Below are 20711 nucleotides of genomic sequence, written 5' to 3'. Positions count from 1 at the left end.
AGGTCTTCTGTAGAGCTGGCTTAGTGGTTGGTCATGAGTTCTTTTAGTCTGTTTTTGTCAGTGTGTGTGTGTGTGTGTGTGTGTGTGTTTATTTTTGCATTAGCTGTGACAGGTAGCTTTAGTGGGTGCAGTATTCTGGGCCAACAGTTGTTGGCTTCCAGAATTTGAAATACATTGTAGTGAGCTCTTTTGACTTTTAAAGTTTCGGTTGAACAACCCACTGTCGCTCTGATGAACCAGTTTTCTATTTTAGATACACTTTTTATTTTTGGGTGCTCTAAGTTAGTGTTTTAACTACAGCATAACAGGGGAGGTTCTTTTCTCGTCTGCCTGTCTAGTGTTTCCTGTAAGTGCTTCCTATGTCTCCCTAAAACTGTGGGGGCATTTCCTGTCATAATTCTATTGAAACTTTTTATTTTAGGATAAGATTTCTCACCTTGTATGTCTGTAACTCATAGACTTTGTCTTAGACTGTTGAGTAGATCTTGGAATTACCATTCGTACTTGGAAAAAATGATTTATTTATTTTTATTTATATGAGTACACTGCAGCTGCCTTTAAACACACTAGAAAAGAGCATCAGATCTCATTACAGGTGGTTGTGAGCCACCATGTGGTTGCTGGGAATTGAACTCAGGACCTCTGGAAGAGCAGTCAGTGTTCTTAACCACTGAGCCACCTCTCCAGCCCCCATTTGTACTTTTTATATGATTATTTCACCTTTGTCCTTGGATTGTTCTAGTTCCTGCAGGTGTCTATAAGATCAAACACTGTTCTCTCCTTGGTCTGTCCTGATGCTGAGGTTTTCCCATGCGGTTATTTGTGTTGGTGTTTTTGTTGTTGTTTTGAGACAGAATCTCACTGTGCAGCTCTGGCTGGCCTTGAACTGGCGGAGATCCTTCTGCCTTTGCTTCCCCAGTGCTAAGATTAAAGGCCTGGCTATATACAGTTTATTTGTTCTTACTTTTTTGATACTGAGATAAAACATGACTGAACACACCTTTAGGCAGAAAAAGGTTATTTTGGTTTACAGATCCAGAAAAATAAGAGTCCATGACCGCAAGGCAGCAATTTGGCAGACACACTGGCAGGAACAGGAAGTTGAGAGCTCATATCTGGAACCACAAGCGCAGAATAGAAAAGGCAAACGGAAAGTCTACCTTCAGGGACATCTTCCTCCATCAAGGCCAAGCCTCCTACGCCTCCTCTAACACCACCACCAAATTCGGATCAATCATTTAAATACCTGAGACAATAGAAGTGACTTCATTCAAACCAGACGTTTTTCACTTCTAGCATCTCAGAGTGTTTTTTTCTTTTTTCCAGTCTTCCTGTCTCTTTATTGGATTCTTCTTTCAATACTCCATTCTTAGCCAGCTGTCTGTGCCTTTGAACATGTTTGTGATCCTTGGTTTGAGTTCTCTTGCTCGCTCTCACTAGATGCTGTTACTAGAGGTTTAGCATCTTTTAAAGAAGTTTTGTTGTCTTAACTGATTCATACTTTGTCACTCTACTGGGATTTGCATATCTGATGCTATTTTTGTTACTTGGTTTATTATTGGTTTACAGGTTGTATTGTGTTATCATTTTTTATTATGTATATAGGAGCTTTGCTTGCATGTAAATGTATGAACCAGTGCATACCTGGTGACCTCAAAGGCCAGAAGGTGTCAGTTCCCCCTAGAACTAGTTCCTGACAGATGTGAGCTGCCAAGTAGATGCAGACTGTAGAACCTTGCTCCTCTGGAAGAGCATCCAGTGCTCTTAACCACTGAGCCATCTTGCTAGACTCTTGGTTTGTTTGTTTTTAATTAGCCTCATTTATTTATTTTCCATTTTAAGTGTATGAATCTTTTGCCTGCATGTATACTACATGCATATGTGTTCCCAAAGAGGCCAGAAGAAGGTGTCCAATTCTTGGAGCTGAGTTATAAGGTGGTTGTGAAATGCCATATTGGTGCTGGGGGGATTGAATTTAGGTCATCTGGAAAGTGCTCGTAACCACAGAGACTCTGGGTTTTCAGTTGAAATACTTGCAGGGCTCAAGCAGGACCTGGGTGTGGTAGGGTTAAGTGTGTAGCTCAGAAAATAATTTCCCAGTCTAGGGGCTCAGGGTGGCCGCCGTGAGCTCTGTACTATTCCCTGAGAGGGATATTAACTAGGAGAGCAGCCATAGCTGCTCCGTACCATCACCATGAGGCTGTCATACTAGCAAGGTAACAATGTGTGACCCCTTTCATTTAATAACTGTTGGAGGTGAAACACCGAGGAAAGCAGGGTGCTTACTCAGATTTTAGTTAATCAGATCAAGAGCAGGAGGCAAATGGAGTGAGAGAAGATGAGGATTATGTATTAGAGTGGCCTTGAAAAGAAAAAAACATGAAGTGGCTAAAGTAGTTGGGAGGGGGAAATGAAGACACTAGCAGGCTGCACAGATTTTAGGGATAATGATATAAAAGGTTAGAATTAAGGAGCAAAATGAGCGGGCTGCAGAGATGGCTCAGCCCTGACTACTCTTCCAGAGGTCCTGAGTTCAATTCCCAGCAACTACTTGGTGGTTCACAACCATCTGTAATGGGATCCGATGCCCTCTTCTGGTGGGTCTGACTCAATATTGACAGTGTAATTGTTGGGATTCTGTAAATCCCACCCCACAGTTACCTGAAACTATAAAAGGGGCTGCTTGCCCCCTTCTCTCTCTCTTGGCCTTTTGTGTTCTTGCTCTTCCCCCCTCCCCTCTCCCTATCCCCCCCCCCCCCCCCGACAATGTGCTCATGGCCAGCCTCTGCTCCTCTACTTCTCTCTCTCTCTCTGTCCCTACTACCCTATTAACTCTCCTCCCCATGCCCTGAATAAATCCCTCAGGGGAAAGGGAGTCCCAACATGGGTCCTTCAGAGGTATCCCCCTTTGACCCCAGGCCTCACTGCACCTCCATGGAGCATAACTCCACCCCCTTCATCTTTTTCCTAACATTGGTGCTGAAACCCGGGACATCTTTTTTTTCCTAACATTCGATAAAAACAACAGGAGTCATGTACATACAATAAGGAAATTAGTTTTTTTTAAAAAGAAAGTAAGCAGAGGAAGAGGCAAGACTAAAAGAGAAGACACAGAAGGAAGTCTCAGGAAGGGATACGGCTGAAGAGCAGAGTGTGAGGTAGGCACCGGATAGTGCTTAAGATGGAGTCCTGCTCCTTTAGAGGTCCCATCTATGACAGATGGCTCACAGATGCCTGTAACTCCAGCTCCGAGGGAACTGATAAGGCATTCTGGCCTCCATGGGTGCCTCTCCACCCACACCCACGCACAAGTCTTTGAAAAATGAACGTGTTGTAGCAAATTCAATGGAGAAACAGGAGCAAGCAACAGCCCTAAGACCTAACTAACACAAACAAGAGCAGAGACACCAGGAGACCTGGATGGTGATGAGAATTAGGTAATAGAACATGAGAGATAAATATTTGCAGAGTGAATTGCTGGCACGGCTGTGCTGAGTTAAAGGTGAAGTTCTCAGAACCCTCTGACTCTAGCGTGTTTTATGTGGCATGTGTCGGGGCTAAATAATAGAAATTTGGTCCATAATTTTATAGGCTGGGAAGTTTGAGATCAGTGTACCATAGGTTCTCTGATGAGGACTAGTTCCTCACGGATGGATGGTGTGCGTCACTACAGCCGCATGAAGTGAAAATAAGTTCCGTTAAGCCCTTTGGTAAGACATTAATCATACAGAGATTCCAAACCTCCACCCCTTAATGCCATCACCTTGACGATTAAGCCTCGAGGGGGGGGTACAGATGTCCAGAACATGGCATCCTGTAGTAAAACGCAGGCCACTTTTCTATTCTGATTGGTTTTCTTCATAAGCTCTCTTTAAGATGAATTGATTTATTGTACTGTCTCCCCCAGAACTGAGATCCGCGAGAGTAAGATTCCGGAGGCTTTTCGTTCCTTCCGTGGCACCAGAGTGCTGAGTGCATGGTCGGCAGCTCCCTCCTCAAATGTACTGAGTCCCGGCTGGATACGGACCCCCACGCCATGTCCACGCTAAGCAGACAGTTCTCCACTAGCTGAGAGATGGCTTCTCACTCTTGTCTTGCTTCAAGGGAGTCTCTACATTACCAATCTCCCAAAGAAAAGATTTTATTTAAAAAGGTTTCCTCCCACACTTGTGTGCTCTCTAAACCTTAACTTCAATAAATGTTTATTGAATACAAAACATATTTGTATCGCTCGTCTGTGCTGGAGATGTGATAAATGAAATAGGAACCTGCCCCTTGGAGATCTCCCGCTTTGCTTATCAGAGGCAGAAAATAAACTAATCCAGCAACAGGGTTGTGATTCGGGAGGGGCGGTGCTACTCTGGAAGAAAAGTCACTCTAAGAGACAGTAGTTGAGAAGAGGAGTCTTATTTTTTGCCTTGTGGATCTGCATCCTTTGGTCCTCGGCCTTTTTGCCCACAACCATTGATTTTTCCCATTAACTTAGTGAAGGAAATACAGGAGAACGTGACGGCCGGAAAGGCAGATAATATGCCTCGCTGCTATGGCCTCTGAGCGTGACTTTTTAGTAAACATTGCGCGGTGAGAGAACACCACGTGCTTTGGTTTCCATGGCTCCGCCCCTTTATTGGGACGCCAACCTTTACATTGCTTATCTCCAGCGCTTCCGTCTCACTCTGCCCCGCAGGTATTTCTACACCACGTAAAAAGGCCACGGGGAGCCCGGTCGTGACTTCCCTTGCACAAGGGTTAGGAACTCTAGGAAGAACAGTGCGCTCCAGGTTCATGATGGACTGGCTCCAGCTCTTCTTTCTCCATCCTGTATCTCTTTATCAAGGGGCTGCTTTCCCCTTTGCGCTTCTGTTTAATTATCTCTGCAGCATGGATTCCTTTTCCACCCGGGCCAGGTAGGCTGGATGGCTAATACTGCTTTTCTTGCTAGGACTATAGTACCAGGGTGGAAAGCACGGAGTGCTCTGTACACGAGGGTCACACGTTAATTACTCCCCATTTGTAATGTGTGCATGGTTGAGTGTTTGATGATTGTCAATGGTCCCAACCTTCCCAATGCTGTGACCCTTTAATACAGTTCCGCATGCTATGGTGATCCCCAGCCAGAAAATTATTCTTTCGTTGTTACTTCATAACTTTAATCTGGCTACTGTTATGATTTGGGATGGAAATATCTAATGTATAGGATGGATGATGTTTGACCCCAAGGGGGGGGTCACGACCTGTAGGTTGAGAACCACCAAATTAGAGTAAATCTGACTCAGAAATTAACTTCATGTTTGCATTGAGATTATCCCAGAGTCCAGGAAGGTAAACCACTGTGCTGACCACACATCCTTTCTCCAGCAGTCTTACTTAGATCTATAGGATTTTACTTACCATAAAATTAAACAGTATAGAAAGCCTTGCTCATGTGTTAAGTCTATAGCCGAGTATGAGTTTTTAAAGATGTCTTTGTTTCTTTGCTTGTTTTGTTTTTGAGAAATAACTCAAAACAAATCTTGGTAGATCATACCTCAGTCGGTCTAAAATCATTGCCACTAAAGATCTAACTGTTTTGTGTTTTCTTTGTGAACACATTAGAAGCACCCTCTGTTTTGAAGAGGGCTTAGTGGAAGATGCTTCTGAAAAGTCAACAGACCATTGCCCAAAGCTGCCTCCTAAGTTTTCTTATCTAGGAAACGAAGATTTTTATTTAGTGAAGCTGTGTGTATGTGTGTGTTCACATGTGTGTCCACATGTGTGTGGTGTTCAGGAGTGAACCCAGGGCTTGGCACATATTGAAAATGCTGGTGCTATGTATGTGTATATTCATGTGTGTGTCCAGATGTGTGTGGTGTTCAGTTGTTCATGTTTGTGTATGTCTGTTCACATGTGTGTTGTTCAGGACTGAATCCAGGGCTTGGCACATGTTGAAAATGCATTCCATCGCTAAGCATCATCTCTTAGAACCAGTGGATCTTCTTAAGTCAAATCTAGCTGTATCTGATACTTACAGTTACTAGGGTTAACCAAATTAGAATATATTGTACTGTGTTGACAATTGGCAGATGGTCCTTATCCTTGTTTCTAGGAGATGGCCATAGGGGGACAGGCATTTGTTTGGTTTGGTTTTTAGGAGACAGGGTTTCTCGGTGTAGTCCTGGCTGTCCTGGAACTTGCTCTGAGGATTACAGGCATGTGTCACTACCACCTGGCTTTAGGGGAACAGTTATGAGGAAGCTTTCCATATAGGAAGATTCACAAAGCATTAAAGCCAGGTGAACATAAATCCCACGCAGCTGCTGTAGGGCTGAGATTGCTTAATTATAATATTTTTTGTTTGCTTTTTAAATATTTTTATATATGTGTCTGAATATGCACATATGCACCATGTGTGTACAAGAGCTGATGAAAGTCACAAGAGAGCATCAGATTCTCTGGAACTGGTGTTGCAGATAGTTGTGGTGCTTTCAGTATGGATGCTTAGGTCTTTCTGTCCCGGCCACCATCGGAGAGCAGCAGCCATGGCCCTGCGCTACCTCATGGCCATGGGCCTCAACAAGGATGACAAGGTGACAGAACGTCAGCAAGCGAGACACAGCCGGTGCTGCGGGTGCCTCACCAAGCACACCAAGTTCGTGCGGGACATCATCCGGGAGGTGTGCGGTTTCGCTCCCTACGAGAGGTGCACAATGGAGATGCTCAAAGTGCCCAAGGATAAGCACGCACTCACAAGAAGAGGGTGGGCACACATATCCGTGCCAAGAGAAAGCAGGAGGAGCTGAGCAACGTGCTGGCAGCCATGAGGAAGGCGGTGGCCAAGAAAGATTGATTGGTAAACCCTCGGCCTCAAAAAAAAAAAAAAAAAAAAAAAAAAAAAAAAAAAAAGGATGATTAGAATCAAACCTGAACTCTACAAGAGCACAAGAGCAATAGGCACTCTTAACCATCGGGCCATTTCTCTAGCCCCAAGACTGTTGAGTCTTAATTCTCTTCTCACATACCCACACATGTGAACATACACACACCCCTCCATTAAATAAAAATCTTAGTTTCCTAGATAAGAAAAGTTAGGAGGTGGCTTTGGCCAATGGCCTGTTGACGTCTCAGAAGCATCTTCCACTAAGACCTCTTCGAAATAGAGTGTGCTTCTAGCATGCTGAACTGTGTATGTGAATAGCATTCTGAGGCACCCTGTCCTTACCTATAAAGTGAAGGGGGAAAGAGCCTGTTTCCTGTCCCTTGCAGCCATGCTCACTTCAGTGTTGGGGATGAATTGGGAGCCTTGGACATGCTATCAAGGGTTCTACCAGAATCATACCTCTAACCGTCATGATTATTTACTTGTTTGTTTCTGTGATATGTCTCACGATACCCCAGGCTGCTCTTCAACTCTCGATTGCCTGGTCTCTGCCTCCTCTGTATTGCTCAGTACTAGCTGAAAGCCTAGAAATGAAGTCAAAAGCACTCAGCAGATTCTACATCCTACACTGTATACATGTGTAGATACTTGATGTTTATTAGTCCTTTAATTCTGTTTTCCGTGTGTGTGTCACTAGCTTGTACTTCCGCAGTACAAGGAATAAATGTCCTCTTTATTTTCATATAGTGGCTTTGTGACTGTTCTACTACTGTAAAGAGACACCGGGACCAAGGCATCTGTTAAAAGGAAGCATTTCATTGGGGGTTTGCTTGCAGTTTTTGAGGGTTAATCCATGACCATTATGGTAGGCAGTGTGACTACAGGCAGGCACAGTGCTAGAGCAGGGAGGCTGAGTGACACCCCTCCTCCAACAAGGCCACTTACCCCCCTAAGCCATCCACCCAGTGAGAACCAAACACTTAAATATATGCACCTATGGGAGCCATTCTCCTTCAAACCAGCACACACTGCAAGGGAAGGCTGAGGTCGCAGTGTTCATTGGGGCGAGGATCCCAAGAATAGCCTCAAAAGAATGCCCAGGGATGGTCTTGAATGATGTGGAATGAAGTGTCTCACACTGAGGTTTCTGCCGGTCTCAGGAAAGTAACTGTTGCTAACATGTGCCAGGCACTTCACCCAGGAACACACCCCCAGTGATAGTATCTCCACAATCTGAGTAGCAGAAAGGTGCAGACTTTGTCCCCTCACCTTGACATGCTCAGTCTAGCCCATCCTACACATATCTGCATGCCTTCCTCCAGCATTACCAATTTGGCATGACGGAAGTGAAAAACCTTCCATATACTACATAAAGAAGAACCAAGTCCATATAATAAGGGTTCTTTTAGACTTTTCGCCCTCCTTGAGGCTTCCGAGCAGGGACTGGGACACACGCTACTGCTTCCATGTAGGTACCTTTCATTGCTGAAGAAGACAGTTGTGTTCTGCTTCCCTGGATGCTTGAAGACAGTCATGGAAGACACGTTGACCATGTGACTACTTCAGCGTCAATGAATGACCACTGATGTTCTTTACCAAAGGAAGGCAGTGATTCTAAGAAAGAAAACTGGGAAAACCTGGCCAAATATACAAAGCCATACCAGACGAAACCTTTTTCTCTTTCAGTCTTTTCAAAACATGGTCTAGCACTGTATATGCCAGGCGGGCCCTAGGATGTGTAATTCTCCTGCCTCAGTCTCCAGAGTGTTGGGATTACAGACATAGGACACTGTGCCCAGCAAGTTGTTTTTTCTTTGTGTCGCATCTCACTTGGGAATAGCAAGATAACCAATATCCTGTATGGTTCTTTGGCTTCCACAACGAAGAAGGAAGCCCTGAATTGCATGAGATGAAGAGAGACCACAAGGCAGTGGCAAGGGAAGCTGAGAACACAGTGAGGAAAGCGGGGAAGAGACCCGTCCTGTGCCGGAGAGAAGATAAAAAGACCCTGCTATTCCAGTAAATATTAAGAAATAAATTCTTTATCTCTCTATCGGCCCTGAGGTCTCACTCCTCAGGCCCGACCCTGATACGGAGCCACGCACACCTCAGTTGCCCTGTCCGAGCTGCCACCCGGATCTCACTCCGTTCACACAACTTGTTCCCCGGCGGTTTTCTACTGCCTGTTCTCCACCTCCGTCCCGGGGTGTTTCTGTACCCCAAAATCCCACATAAATACAACTCTACAGCCCAATAGCTTTTCATTCAGTTTTATATATCCCACTCTCAATCCACAAACCCTCTACATAACAAGACTGCATCAAATAGACAAAGATACAAACTGTCCTTCTATATGAGATATTAGACTTATAAAATCCTTAATGTTCATAGCTTTTTAACACCAATCAATCCCACCTGGGTCTAGCTGGTCCTTGGGAACCTCCATGTTGCCACGACCTCCACCCTCCTCTCTGACCTCTCAGACCTCTCCTCTCTCCACCTCCCTCGCCCCACCCAGTCACTGGCTTTCCTTTATTTTACTAATTAAAATGGGAAGGTTCAGATAAAGTCACCTCAGGAGTATGTGACTAGGCAGCCCTTCTTGGGGAAGCGGAATTAACATTAAAATACAAACAGCTTCAGAACAATCTACACCCTGCAATGACTGATCTGCAGTAATTGCAAATTTTCATAAGGGAGTCGATAAACTATAAAAACTTAAAACCAGACCAAAACAAAACAGCAAACCATGAGGTCCTAAGAGCTGAATACAGCATTGAGGACAAAAGGCTGACATAAAGATTTGCTGCTTAAGAGTTCAGACACTTGTGTGAGGGAGGCACCTTGTCGCCTCTCTCCAGCTCCCTCAGATGCACAGGGTGATGGGAATGTTGTGAGGAGGGAGAAAAGGGTGTTTGCTTTGGGGTTGGGGGTGATGGCATTTCCACACTCATTTATACTGCTCCTCAGTCAGATCTTGATGAGCCCATTGCCAATCTGAGACTGTCTTAGCTACTGTTCTTCTTGCTGTGAAGAGACACTGTGACAGAGGCGAGCTTTGGAAGAGAAAGCATCTAACTGGGGCTTTGTTCAGTTTTGGAGAGTTAGCCCATTAGTATCATGGCAGGAAGCATGATGGCAGGCAGAGGCATTGGGCTGAGAACTTATATCCTGATCTACAGGCTGAGAACTTATATCCTGATCTACAGATATGGGGTAGAGGAAGACAGACAGAGAGAGAGAAAGAGAGAGAGAGAACAGGGTGGGCTTTTGAAACCCCAAAGCTCACCCCCAAATTCATTGCCTCCAACAAGGCCACACCTCCTAACCCTTCCAAAACAGTTCCACTAACTCATTCAAACATAAGAGCCTATGGTGGGCATTCTCATTCAAACCACCATAGGCTCCTACTGGCTACAACCATTCATACAGTGGACATGCAAAAGTAACTGTCCTAAATGTCACTTTGTTGTCCCTTTCTTTCAGGTACCTCTTTCTCCTGGCTGGAGGAGGTGTCCTGGCTTTGGCTGCCATGGGTCCCTACTCTCTGCTCATTTTCATCCCTGCTCTCTGTGCTGTGGCTCTGGTCTCCTCCCTCAGTCCACAGGAGGTCCATAGGCTGGCCTTCTTCTTTCAGATGGGCTGGCAGACCCTGTGCCACCTGGGTCTTCACTACACCGAATACTACCTGCGTGAGCCCCCACCTGTGAGGTAAAGGTCCCTGTCTGCTTGGTTGTACTGAGCTTATTCTAACCCTCACACATCTGTGGAGCATGTGCTTAATTAAGTTACTAAATTTCTCCCAAGGCTTAGCTTCCTTTCCTTGAAAAGGGTTACAAAGTTAACAGTAGCTCTCAGCATAGGCTGTGGTGTTTGAGCCAATGCCAAGCAGTTCTGTAACTAGGCACCGTACTGCCGTGACAGTCTATAGAACTCAGTATCGCCCACAGGCTGTAGCTGACACTGTGCCTGGGAGTGACAGTTTGCTCATCTCAGCCTTGGCTGCTTTGACACAGCCACATCACAGAGGGCCTGGCTGCCCACTGCTGGCTGCTATCTTTATTCAGGCTCAGCATCGCTTCCTCCACCCAATCTTGAAAGCAACAAAGGACAAACACCAAGAGCTAATTACAGGCTAGTGTTGTGAGTCAGTCGGATTGACAAATACTCGGGAAGAAAGTACTCCTTGAGCCCGAGACCTAAAGTTCCTGGATCCCTGTTGCTGCCACAGATCTGTGTCACTCATGACTGTACTGGGAGGGTCACCTGTCTGATTCTAATCTGCTATTAGCTCAGCGGATCGGCCACTCCCGCTGCATCTGAATCCTTTAAAAATTATGATGATAAACCAGACAAGGCACACCTGCCTGTAATCCCAGCACTAGGAGGGGTTGAAGGTGACCCTCAGTTACATAGTAACTGAGGGCTGACTGGGATACAGAAGACCCTATCTCAGAAGCCACACACAGAAAAATAAGACAGTGTTCACCAAGGACTTCAGACCTGAGCTGGAGGAATGACTCAGTGGGCAGGAGTGCATGCTATGCAAATCTGAGGGCCTGAATTCAAATCTTAGGGACCAGGGGGAAAGCCAGGTGTGCTTTAACTCCAGCTCTGTGTGTGTTGGGAGAGGGGCCATGACAGGAAATGACTGGGGCTCTTTGACTGCCAGCCTAACTCCAGGTTCTATCCCAAGGGAATAAGGCAGGCATCAATGGAACAAGACATGCATGTTCTCCTTCGGCCTCCACACATGCACACACACACACACACACACACACACACACACACACTCCGTGGAGTTGGGGCGAGCGATAGAGAATGACTTAAGGCTTGACTCTCTGGGATAGGTTAGATAGTACGTGGGCAGAATTATTGTGCTGGATGTGGTGAATCAGGACTCCAGAAGGAAGCCAGGACCTGAGGGAGGCCGGGCAAGTCGAACAGGCTCCGAGTGGGAGGAAAGCTGGGTATCTACACAATGAAAATCTGTGCTAGCTATCCAGAGCTGCCACGGCAAAGCCAGCTCTAACTGTGTGACACATGCAGCAGAGCTGTCTGTCCACAGCTTGGGGGCTGGAGATGATCTAGGCACAGGGGCTGCTGCCTTTGAGGCTTCCCACCTTGGCTTATAAAATGGCTGCCTTCTCTGGGTTGTCACATGGTCATCACACGTGTGTGTCTGATCATACACATATGTGAGTGTCCTATCTCTTTAGTTACACTGGATGAGTGTTGTCTGCCCGTGACGACTTGTCTTTAATTGCTTGTTTAAAAAAAATTAATGTACATGAGTACTCTGTAGCTGTCTTCAGACACAACAGAAGAGGATGTTGGATCTCATTACAGATGAACGTGAGCTACTATGTAGTTGCTGGGAATTGAAGTCAGGGCCTCTGGAAGAACAATCAGTGCTCCTAACTCTCTCCGTCCCCTTTAACTGCTTCTTTAAAGACTCTGTCTCCAAACATGCCCACACTGAGGCACTAGGGCTTGGAAGTTCAGAACGTGAACTTGGGGCCGGGGCACAGCCTGCAACAGAAAGGAAGTTGGCATTTAGAGGTGACCCTGCTCTCAGGGTAAGTCAGTCAAGAGGATCTGATGACCTTAAGTCAGAACCAGACACAACCATGACTGGGGACCGTGCTGGCTTCTTGATTATATATAGTGTGACTGTCATTTTCTCTGGCTGTCCTCAGCAATTTCGCCAACAGGGTCTCCAAGGCTATCATGGAGAGAGTTCAGAAAGCTGGTGGAAAGCAAACCTCACCTGCTTAGGTACCACCACTCAGCCTGATGCATTACAGTGTGCGTCTCCAGCCACTGGAACATCACAGTCAGGGCCTGGCTTATATTTGACACCCGAACTTCCTAGAATCATCTTTTCACTAATTCTTGTTTATTTTGCCCACCAGACTTCTTCCATGTCTCCAGTCTTAAATTTCTTTTTATTGGTTTTATTTTTTTAATGTATGGGATGATCTAGAACTCACTCTACAGTATAGACAAACCTCCCATTCACTATCCTCCTGACTCCGCCTCTTGAGTGTGGTATGCAACACCACGCTGGGTCTGATCCAAATATTTGTAAGCTGTTCTCTTTTTAAAGGAACATTTTAATTAATTAATTAACTAATTAATTAATAACTGATTTGTTGTACACAACATATTAGTATGGAATTTAGAGAGCAACTTTTGGGATCTAGTTTTCTTTCTTTCTTTTTTTTTTTTTTTTTCTTGCCATGTGGATTGAACTGGGGTTGTCAGCCTCAAGTGTCCACTGAGTTATCTCTGCAGCGGTTTATAAGCCATTCTGAAATATTATAACTGGGAGGTGGAGACATTGGCTGTTCTTCTGAAAGTCCCAGCACCCGCATGACAGCATATAAGTGTGCAACAGATGTATGCATGGGAGTGGGGATGGGGGTTTCTCTGTGTTGTCCTGGAAACCTTGCTCTGAAAACCATGCTAGCCTCGAACTCAGAGATCCAACTGCCTCTGCCTCCAGTGCTAGGATTAAAGGAGTGCGCACCACTGCCTGATATGATTAGTGGGTTTGCCCTGGAATAATGCACAGTTCTGAAGGAGTCTAAGAGTGTTTGTGGAGTGTGATTTGCTATGAGATCTGTGGGCAGGTTGGAGACGCTAGAACAGGAGCGAGGGGATAAATGCATTGTGGCTTCATATATGTATATATATGTCTTTCAGGTTCTACATCACTCTTTCTTCCCTCATGCTCTTGACGCAGAGAGTCACGTCCCTCTCACTGGACATTTGTGAAGGGAAGGTGGAGGCAGCGTGGAAGGGCACCAGGAGCTCTTTGTCTGAGCACCTGTGGGATGCTCTTCCCTATTTCAGCTACCTGCTCTTTTTTCCTGCCCTCCTGGGAGGCTCCCTGTGTTCCTTTCAGAGATTTCAGGCTTGTGTCCAAAGAACAAGCTCTTTGTATCCATGTATCTCTTTTTGGGCTCTGACCTGGAGGGGTCTGCAAATTCTTGGGCTGGAGTGTGTCAAGGTGGCGCTGAGGAGGGCGCTGAGTGCTGGGGCTGGGCTGGATGGTTGCCAACAGCTGGAGTGCATCTACGCCATGTGGTCCACAGCTGCGCTCTTTAAACTCACCTACTACTCCCACTGGATCCTGGACGACTCCCTCCTCCACGCGGCGGGCTTTGGGTCTGAGGCTGGCCACAGGCCTGGAGAGGAGGGATACGTCCCCGACGTGGATATTTGGACACTGGAAACTACCCACAGGATCTCCCTCTTCGCGAGGCAGTGGAACCGAAGCACAGCCCGGTGGCTCAGGCGGCTTGTCTTCCAGAAGAGCCGGCGCTGGCCCCTGCTGCAGACTTTTGCCTTCTCTGCCTGGTGGCACGGACTCCACCCTGGGCAGGTGTTTGGCTTCCTGTGCTGGTCTGTAATGGTGAAAGCCGATTATCTGATCCACATTTTTGCCAGTGTATGCATCAGAACCTGGCCCCTGCAGTTGCTTTATAGATCCCTCACTTGGGTCCATACCCAGCTCATCATTGCCTACGTAATGCTGGCGGTGGAGGGCCGGAGCCTTTCCTCTCTCTGCCGGCTGTGCTGTTCTTACAACAGTATCTTCCCGGTAGTGTACTGTCTTTTGCTTTTCCTATTAGTGAAGAGAAAACACAAAGGTAACTGAGATCTTTCCCCGCCTTTCATCTCATCCAGCCTTTAAACACTGCTTAGAAAATATCAGAGGATGCTTTGATGAATAATGTATTTAAAATGTTTCATAATGAAAGTTTTAAAGTATTGGATGGATAAACCTGATGGCTGGCCACAGAAATGTGCTTCTCTTTCTGTGGTGGTTTGAATATTAATGACTCCCATAAGCTTATATATCTAAATGCTTAGAGGGTGGCACTATTTGGAAGGTCTAGGAGGCGTGGCTTTATCGGAGGAAGTGCGTCACTTTCAGTTTCAAAAGCCCAGGCCTGGTTTAGTGTCTTTCCCTGCAGCCTGCTGATCTGGATGCAGAACTCTCAGCTCCTCCAGCACCTTGTCTGCCTGCATGCCGCCATGCTTCCTGCCATGTTGATAATGGACTAAACCTCTGGAATTACAAGTCAGCTCCAATTAAATGATTTCCTTTATAAGAGTTTCTGTGGTTGTGGGTATCTCATTACAGCAGGAGGACAGTAATTAAGATTCGTGTATCAGCAAGCTGTTCTGTTATTACCGAGGTACAAACCAGAGAAGCACAGGGACTTTTCTAGATGTGGAAGTGGTGTTGAAGTAAAGTGGTATATAAAAATGTCAGGTGTACACAGAGGCATGATTCAGTGAGTGCACAGCAGGTGAGAGGTCCTGGGTTCAAGCCTCACTACCACCCCCCCCAAAGGCATCAAAGGACTGTAAACCACATGAAGATGTTATATGCACCGAGATTCAAATGCATAGTGGCCAGTAGGCCTAGTTGACTCTAGGATGTGAATTACAGCAATCTGGTACGAATGGCTTCTTATTACTATAATGAAATGTTAGAGACAGGCTGACTTATGGAAAAAAAGGTTTATTTAGGTCTCAGGTTTAGAGGCTCAGAGTCTGTTGGTTTGGCTTCTGTTGAGACCCTGATGGTGATGCTGTCATATCACAGCGGAATGACAAACAGGAACAATGACTCAAAGCTCAGAGTGAACCAGAGAGCTGCCTGGACCAATATTACTTTCCTTAACACTCCTCTAGGGAAAAACACTAAAGTGTCTCATAAAAACTACCTTCAACTCTTTGGGTGACCTGACTTCATTGGGGTCCATCTCTTAAAGGTTTTGTCAACATTGCCACCCTGGGGACCAGGCCTCCAACACACATACCTCTAGGAAACATTTGACCCCAATAAGTCAGACAAAATGGTACAAAACTGAAATCCCAGGACTCAGGAATCCTAGGCATGAAAACCAAGTCCACGGCTGGTAGGTACTGCATAGTGAGGCCCTGCCTCAAACAGAGACTCAAACCAGAAAACAAAAGGTTTGCCAGACAGAGAGCAAAAATGGCAAAACTCAACCACACTATCACAAACTCAGCCCTAGCCATAAGCTTGAAAATTTTAGTCTACGTGGCCATCCCAATCCTGAAAACGCCCCTTAGCATCCTACGAGACTGGAACTTGTGCTTCACCTCACAGCTGAGCTAATGCTACACCTTGAGGTCACTGAAGACCAAACTGGCCATCCTGCTCCGTACAAAAGGCAGTTTGTTTATCCTGCCTTTCAGAGAACTATGCAACAACCAACCTTACTTTTCTCGGACTTCCTATGTAAACATCTTTTTACAAGTGAAGCTCATGAAAGTTGTAATCTTCTGTTATGTACTCTTACATGCCCTTGACCCAGATAATGCATGAGTATCATTTGCTGAAAGCAAATGGGAAGAGACACCGTGAATAACCATGGCAATGCTTACAAAGACAAACATTTAATTGGGGGGAAGGGGAGATCACAGTTTCAGAGGTGTAGTTCATTAGCATCAAGGCAGGAAGCATGGTGGCATGCAGGCAGACATGGTGCAGGAGGAGTTGAGTGTTCTCTATCTGAATCCACAGGCAGCAGGAAGCAAGATGACACTGGGCCTGGCTTGAGCTTCTGAAATCTCAAAGCCCATCTCTAGTGACACACTTCCTCCAACAAGGCTACACCTCTGAGTAGTTCCACTCCCTATGGGCCTGTGGGGAACATTTTTTATTCAAACCACCACAACAGTAAGTACAGAAAATGAAAGCTACTTCCTAAAATGTACTATGAAGGTTAAAAGAATCCATTTATTGGTTGATAAACGATGATGTTTGTTGTCTGGGTCAGTTGAGATCAGTTGTGTTGTGGGGTCTGCTTAAACCCAACATACATCCAATATAACTCAAAACATTAGGTCAATGCAGATGTCAAAAGTTTATTGTAATCACACTGCTACTGGGCTGAGGAACAGATCCAGGGGCTAACTACTACCCTGAAGGGACCTTGTACGGCATATTTAAAGGATGAAACCATAAATTGAGAGGGAGTGGCATGAGCTTTGGTATTGACCAATCATATTTTGACGTAAGTTGAACACGGGAGTGTCCATCAGTTGGGATAGGAGTTGGTTCCTGGGCCTGGGAACAAGGACTTTGACCCTGCCTGCAAGATGGAAAAGTTGTCCTTGAGATGTCCTGACTCAGGCAACTGTTTCCTTACCACAGAGGATGTTCCCAGGATATTGGGAAGTTCCCAACTCTCTTAAAGCCTGGGACCTTGAGTTTACTTTCTCCCTATGATTAAATGGAGTCTGAAAATGAAATGCTAGTACTTAGAATACATTTCTTTTGGTTGTCCTCAACAAGTTGGAGCCAGTGACTTAATTCCTTGTAAACTCTGTTAAAGATCCCTACAAATTGTCACATTCCTTCCCGTATGCAAAGCCTTTTGTTAGAGATGGACACACAGACACACAACAGACACAGACAAAATAGATTACACAGGGGCAGGCACAGATACAGACTGACCAGACAGACAAAGGACAGAAGGTCAGGAGCATGCAACAGAGTATCCAAATCTGCCTCATGCTTGGGTTAAGTAACTCCAAGAGAAAGTGCATTTCTTTTCCTAATGAAGTCAATCACTACTGCATTTAATCCACGCAGGTCTAAACTAGGAAATTTGGATTAAAGAAATGTAGACAGGCTAATATTCCCAGAGGAGAATAAGTGAATAACCAAATCTGTATTGATTAGTTTTGTCAACTTGACTCAAAGTAGTCTCCTGGAGAGAGGGGAATCTCAGCAGAGTGTTGTCCCCATCAGACTGGATGGAGTGAGGGCATGTCTGTGGCTCGTTTTCTTGATGAAAGACTGATGTGGGAGGGCAGATGGCTCCGAGCTGTAGGAGAAAGCAGGTTGAACAAGACGTGGAAACAGCCTGGAAACCAACAACTCCTCCAGTCTGTGCTTCAGCTCCTGCCTCTCCATTCCTCTCTTCAGTTCCACTCTTGGCTTCCCACAGTCATGGACTTAAAGTAAGGTGAATTAAACCCTTTCCTCCCCAGGTGGGTTTATTATTATTTTTGAAGTGTTTTTATCATATCGACTGAAATCCTAAGACACTGCCTAACACTTGGTAATTACTAACTTATAGGGTTAGGGTTTAACAAAGGAAGAGACAGGTGCAGGAGGCAAACACTGTTTCTGTGGAACTATAGGCAGCCTTCCTTCCTTCCCCTAACACACTGTTCCTCACGTTTAACGCAGTATCAGAACTTCCAACTGGGCCTGGAAGGAAAGGCACCTGTCAGCATCTGGACTACATATAATTATCCTTTTTCTTTAAAGAAAAAACCCAACAAATGCAAAACAAACAACAACAACAAACCAAATTATCAGGGGTGGCAGCACACACCTTTAATCCCAGGACTTGGGAGGCAGAGGCAGGTGGGTCTCAGTTAAGGCCAGCCTGGTCTAACAGAAGGAGTTTTAGGACAGCCAGAGCTACAAGGAGAAACTCTGTCTTGAAAACCAAAACAGAAAAAAGAAAAAAACAAATTAATGCATGTGTGTGTGTGCATGTGTGTATGTGTATGTATGAAAATGTGTGTATGGCATGCATGTATGTATGCATGTGTGTATGTATCTTCTTTGTTATACACTGACCCTTCTAAGTTTGTGTGTGTGTGTGTGTGTGTGTGTGTTCGCAGGCATATGTGTGAGTGCTGGGTGTTTTCTCCAGTTGCTCTCCACCTTATTTCTTGAGAAGCTGTTCCTTCCCTGAACCTGGAGCTCAGGGATTCGGCTAGAATGGCTGGCCAGCAAACCCCAGGGGTCTACTTGCCTCTGCTTCCCCAGCGCTGGAATTATACACATCACCTGTTCTGATGTGGGAGTGGATGATTGAACCCAGGTCCTGATGCTTGCACAGCAAGCACTTTACCTACTGAATCATCCCTTTAGCGGACATTTCTTTACATGCATGTGTGTATGTGTATGTATGCAAATGTGTGTATGTATGCACGAGGCCCAGTCTAGACTGAAACCTCAGTCCTCCAGCTACTCTCCTCGGAGAGCTGAGAGTATGTGTGTCATCACCTTGTCCAGTTTACTGGCTATAATTCGTCCCGGCATATGCTAAAAGAAACACGTACTCATTCAGATAAAAATGTTTGCATGCTAACTAAAAGAATCTGTTTACCAGAGATGACTTCTATTCCACCACAGAAGGCATTGCATAGGGACTGGCTGCTGTTCAGGAGTAGAGCACATGCGTGTGTGTGTGTACACAGGAAGGGTGTTGGAGGGAAGGTGAGTTAGTTATAGGTCATCTACACACACACACACACACACACACACACACACACACACACACACACGGGGAGCATGTTGGAAGGAGTGTTAGTTATAGGTCATCTGAAAAACTATAGGTCCCTGAGACTAATTCACACTGAAGCAAGGAGACAAGAAGGCCAGATCTTAGCACAGAGAATGTTGCCCAGCAACTACTGAAGGCCCTAACGAGCAGAGATGGCGAGGATCTGTCTAGTCTTACGCAGAGATGTTTTCTATATTCTCTCTCAGTACTAAGCATCCTAGTAGAGACAAAGTGGATGTGGGATTTCCCTTAGTTGGAAGTGGTCCAGAGAAAATGGCTAATGGTCAGGGAATTAATTAAAGGATCTACAAACCTGTCATTGCAACGACATTGTAATGACTGTCCTTTACTGACTCTGAGAGGAGTGTATAGTCGAGGACATGCTATGTGGCAAGAAATTTAATATCCTTGCAGCATTATTTATAGAAAAAAAATGACACCTGGGGAAGTTAACAGTAGCATTTAAAACAATAACATTAAATAAATTGTGATTAACCATTCAGATATTAAAAATGAGTACTTTGTATGGAGGTGCTTCTGGGGAGCTGTCTATTCAGCTTATTGAAAAATCCTTCAAGATGTTATTAAAATTTGTGATGCTCTCCCTCTGCTCCGAGTCCTGTGTGCTGGTAGCAGCTTGGAGCCGGACACTGCCCCTGCCATCAGCTCTGTTTCTGGAATCCTCCATATTTCTCTTTGCATAGACAGGAGCTGGCATTCTTTGATCTGCTTTGGGATGCCTTATGTCACATCTCTCTAGATTTTCAGGAAAACTATGTTGTAACTGGACTTTTGGCTATTTCTACCACCCTTTCGACCCCTCCCCACAACACTAGATAGGAGAGAAAGAAGACTAGAGGGAAAAGTGGATATCAAAATAACAATATTGATTACTTCCTGTTGATTAGGTGCTTCAAGTTCTTCGGGGCAATTTTGATCTTCGTGGTCAGGATACCTCCAACTAGCAAGCAGCAAACAGCAAGCAGCAAACAGCAAGCAGCCACCAGCAGCAGTGGTTACACCCCTCTGGGGCTCTTGCATTTATACACCCTCTCAAGAGCCCCTAGAATTCCAGACATCACATACTTGGAAAACCTATCAGCAACTGGCAAAATCATGCCCCTGTCAGAGCACAAGGCAAATCATAGTCCACTGTTGTGGAAAATCTGAAGCTGCCCCATGTCCCACAGCTGGGATTAAAACAAAAACATATTCCCGTAGCATTTCTATATTTTTAAAGAAGCCAAAATTCCTAGTACACTCTGTGCTTTAATTTATTTGCTGAATTGGTTTTCTTGAGTTTCTATGTAACTCAGGCTGTCCTAAGATTTGGAATCTTCCTGCTAAAGCCTTCCCAGCCCTGGGATTAACAACCCCAGGCTTAAAAAAATGTTAAAGACTACTTTGAAATTACTGTTCTGAGCAATAGATTTGAAAGGAATTATTCTTCCATTTATATCGGTGACAACTGGCACTTCTAATAGGATGTATGGCTC

At 45.3% G+C, this 20711-nt stretch overlaps 1 protein-coding gene and 1 pseudogene across 2 annotated transcripts; both read left to right on the top strand.

Moving 5' to 3' along the window:
• Positions 1-4788: 4788 nt before the first annotated feature.
• Positions 4789-14522, top strand: MBOAT4 (membrane bound ghrelin O-acyltransferase MBOAT4; the record flags this gene model as incomplete). Its single annotated transcript, XM_080928944.1, has 3 exons — positions 4789-4907; positions 10343-10567; positions 13565-14522. The coding sequence occupies 3 exons, from the start codon at positions 4789-4791 to the stop codon at positions 14520-14522; spliced, it is 1302 nt and encodes a 433-aa protein (XP_080785070.1).
• On the top strand, positions 6519-6826 carry LOC308429889 (large ribosomal subunit protein eL36-like; annotated as a pseudogene). Its single transcript has one exon. The product of its transcript is annotated as a large ribosomal subunit protein eL36-like (transcript).
• Positions 14523-20711: the final 6189 nt, after the last annotated feature.

The sequence above is a fragment of the Micromys minutus genome (genome assembly GCF_963924665.1).
Source record: "Micromys minutus genome assembly, chromosome: 14".
Classification (NCBI taxonomy): domain Eukaryota; kingdom Metazoa; phylum Chordata; class Mammalia; order Rodentia; family Muridae; genus Micromys; species Micromys minutus.
Note: the sequence above shows the minus strand (reverse complement) of the source record. Positions and strands in the feature narration are given on the sequence as shown.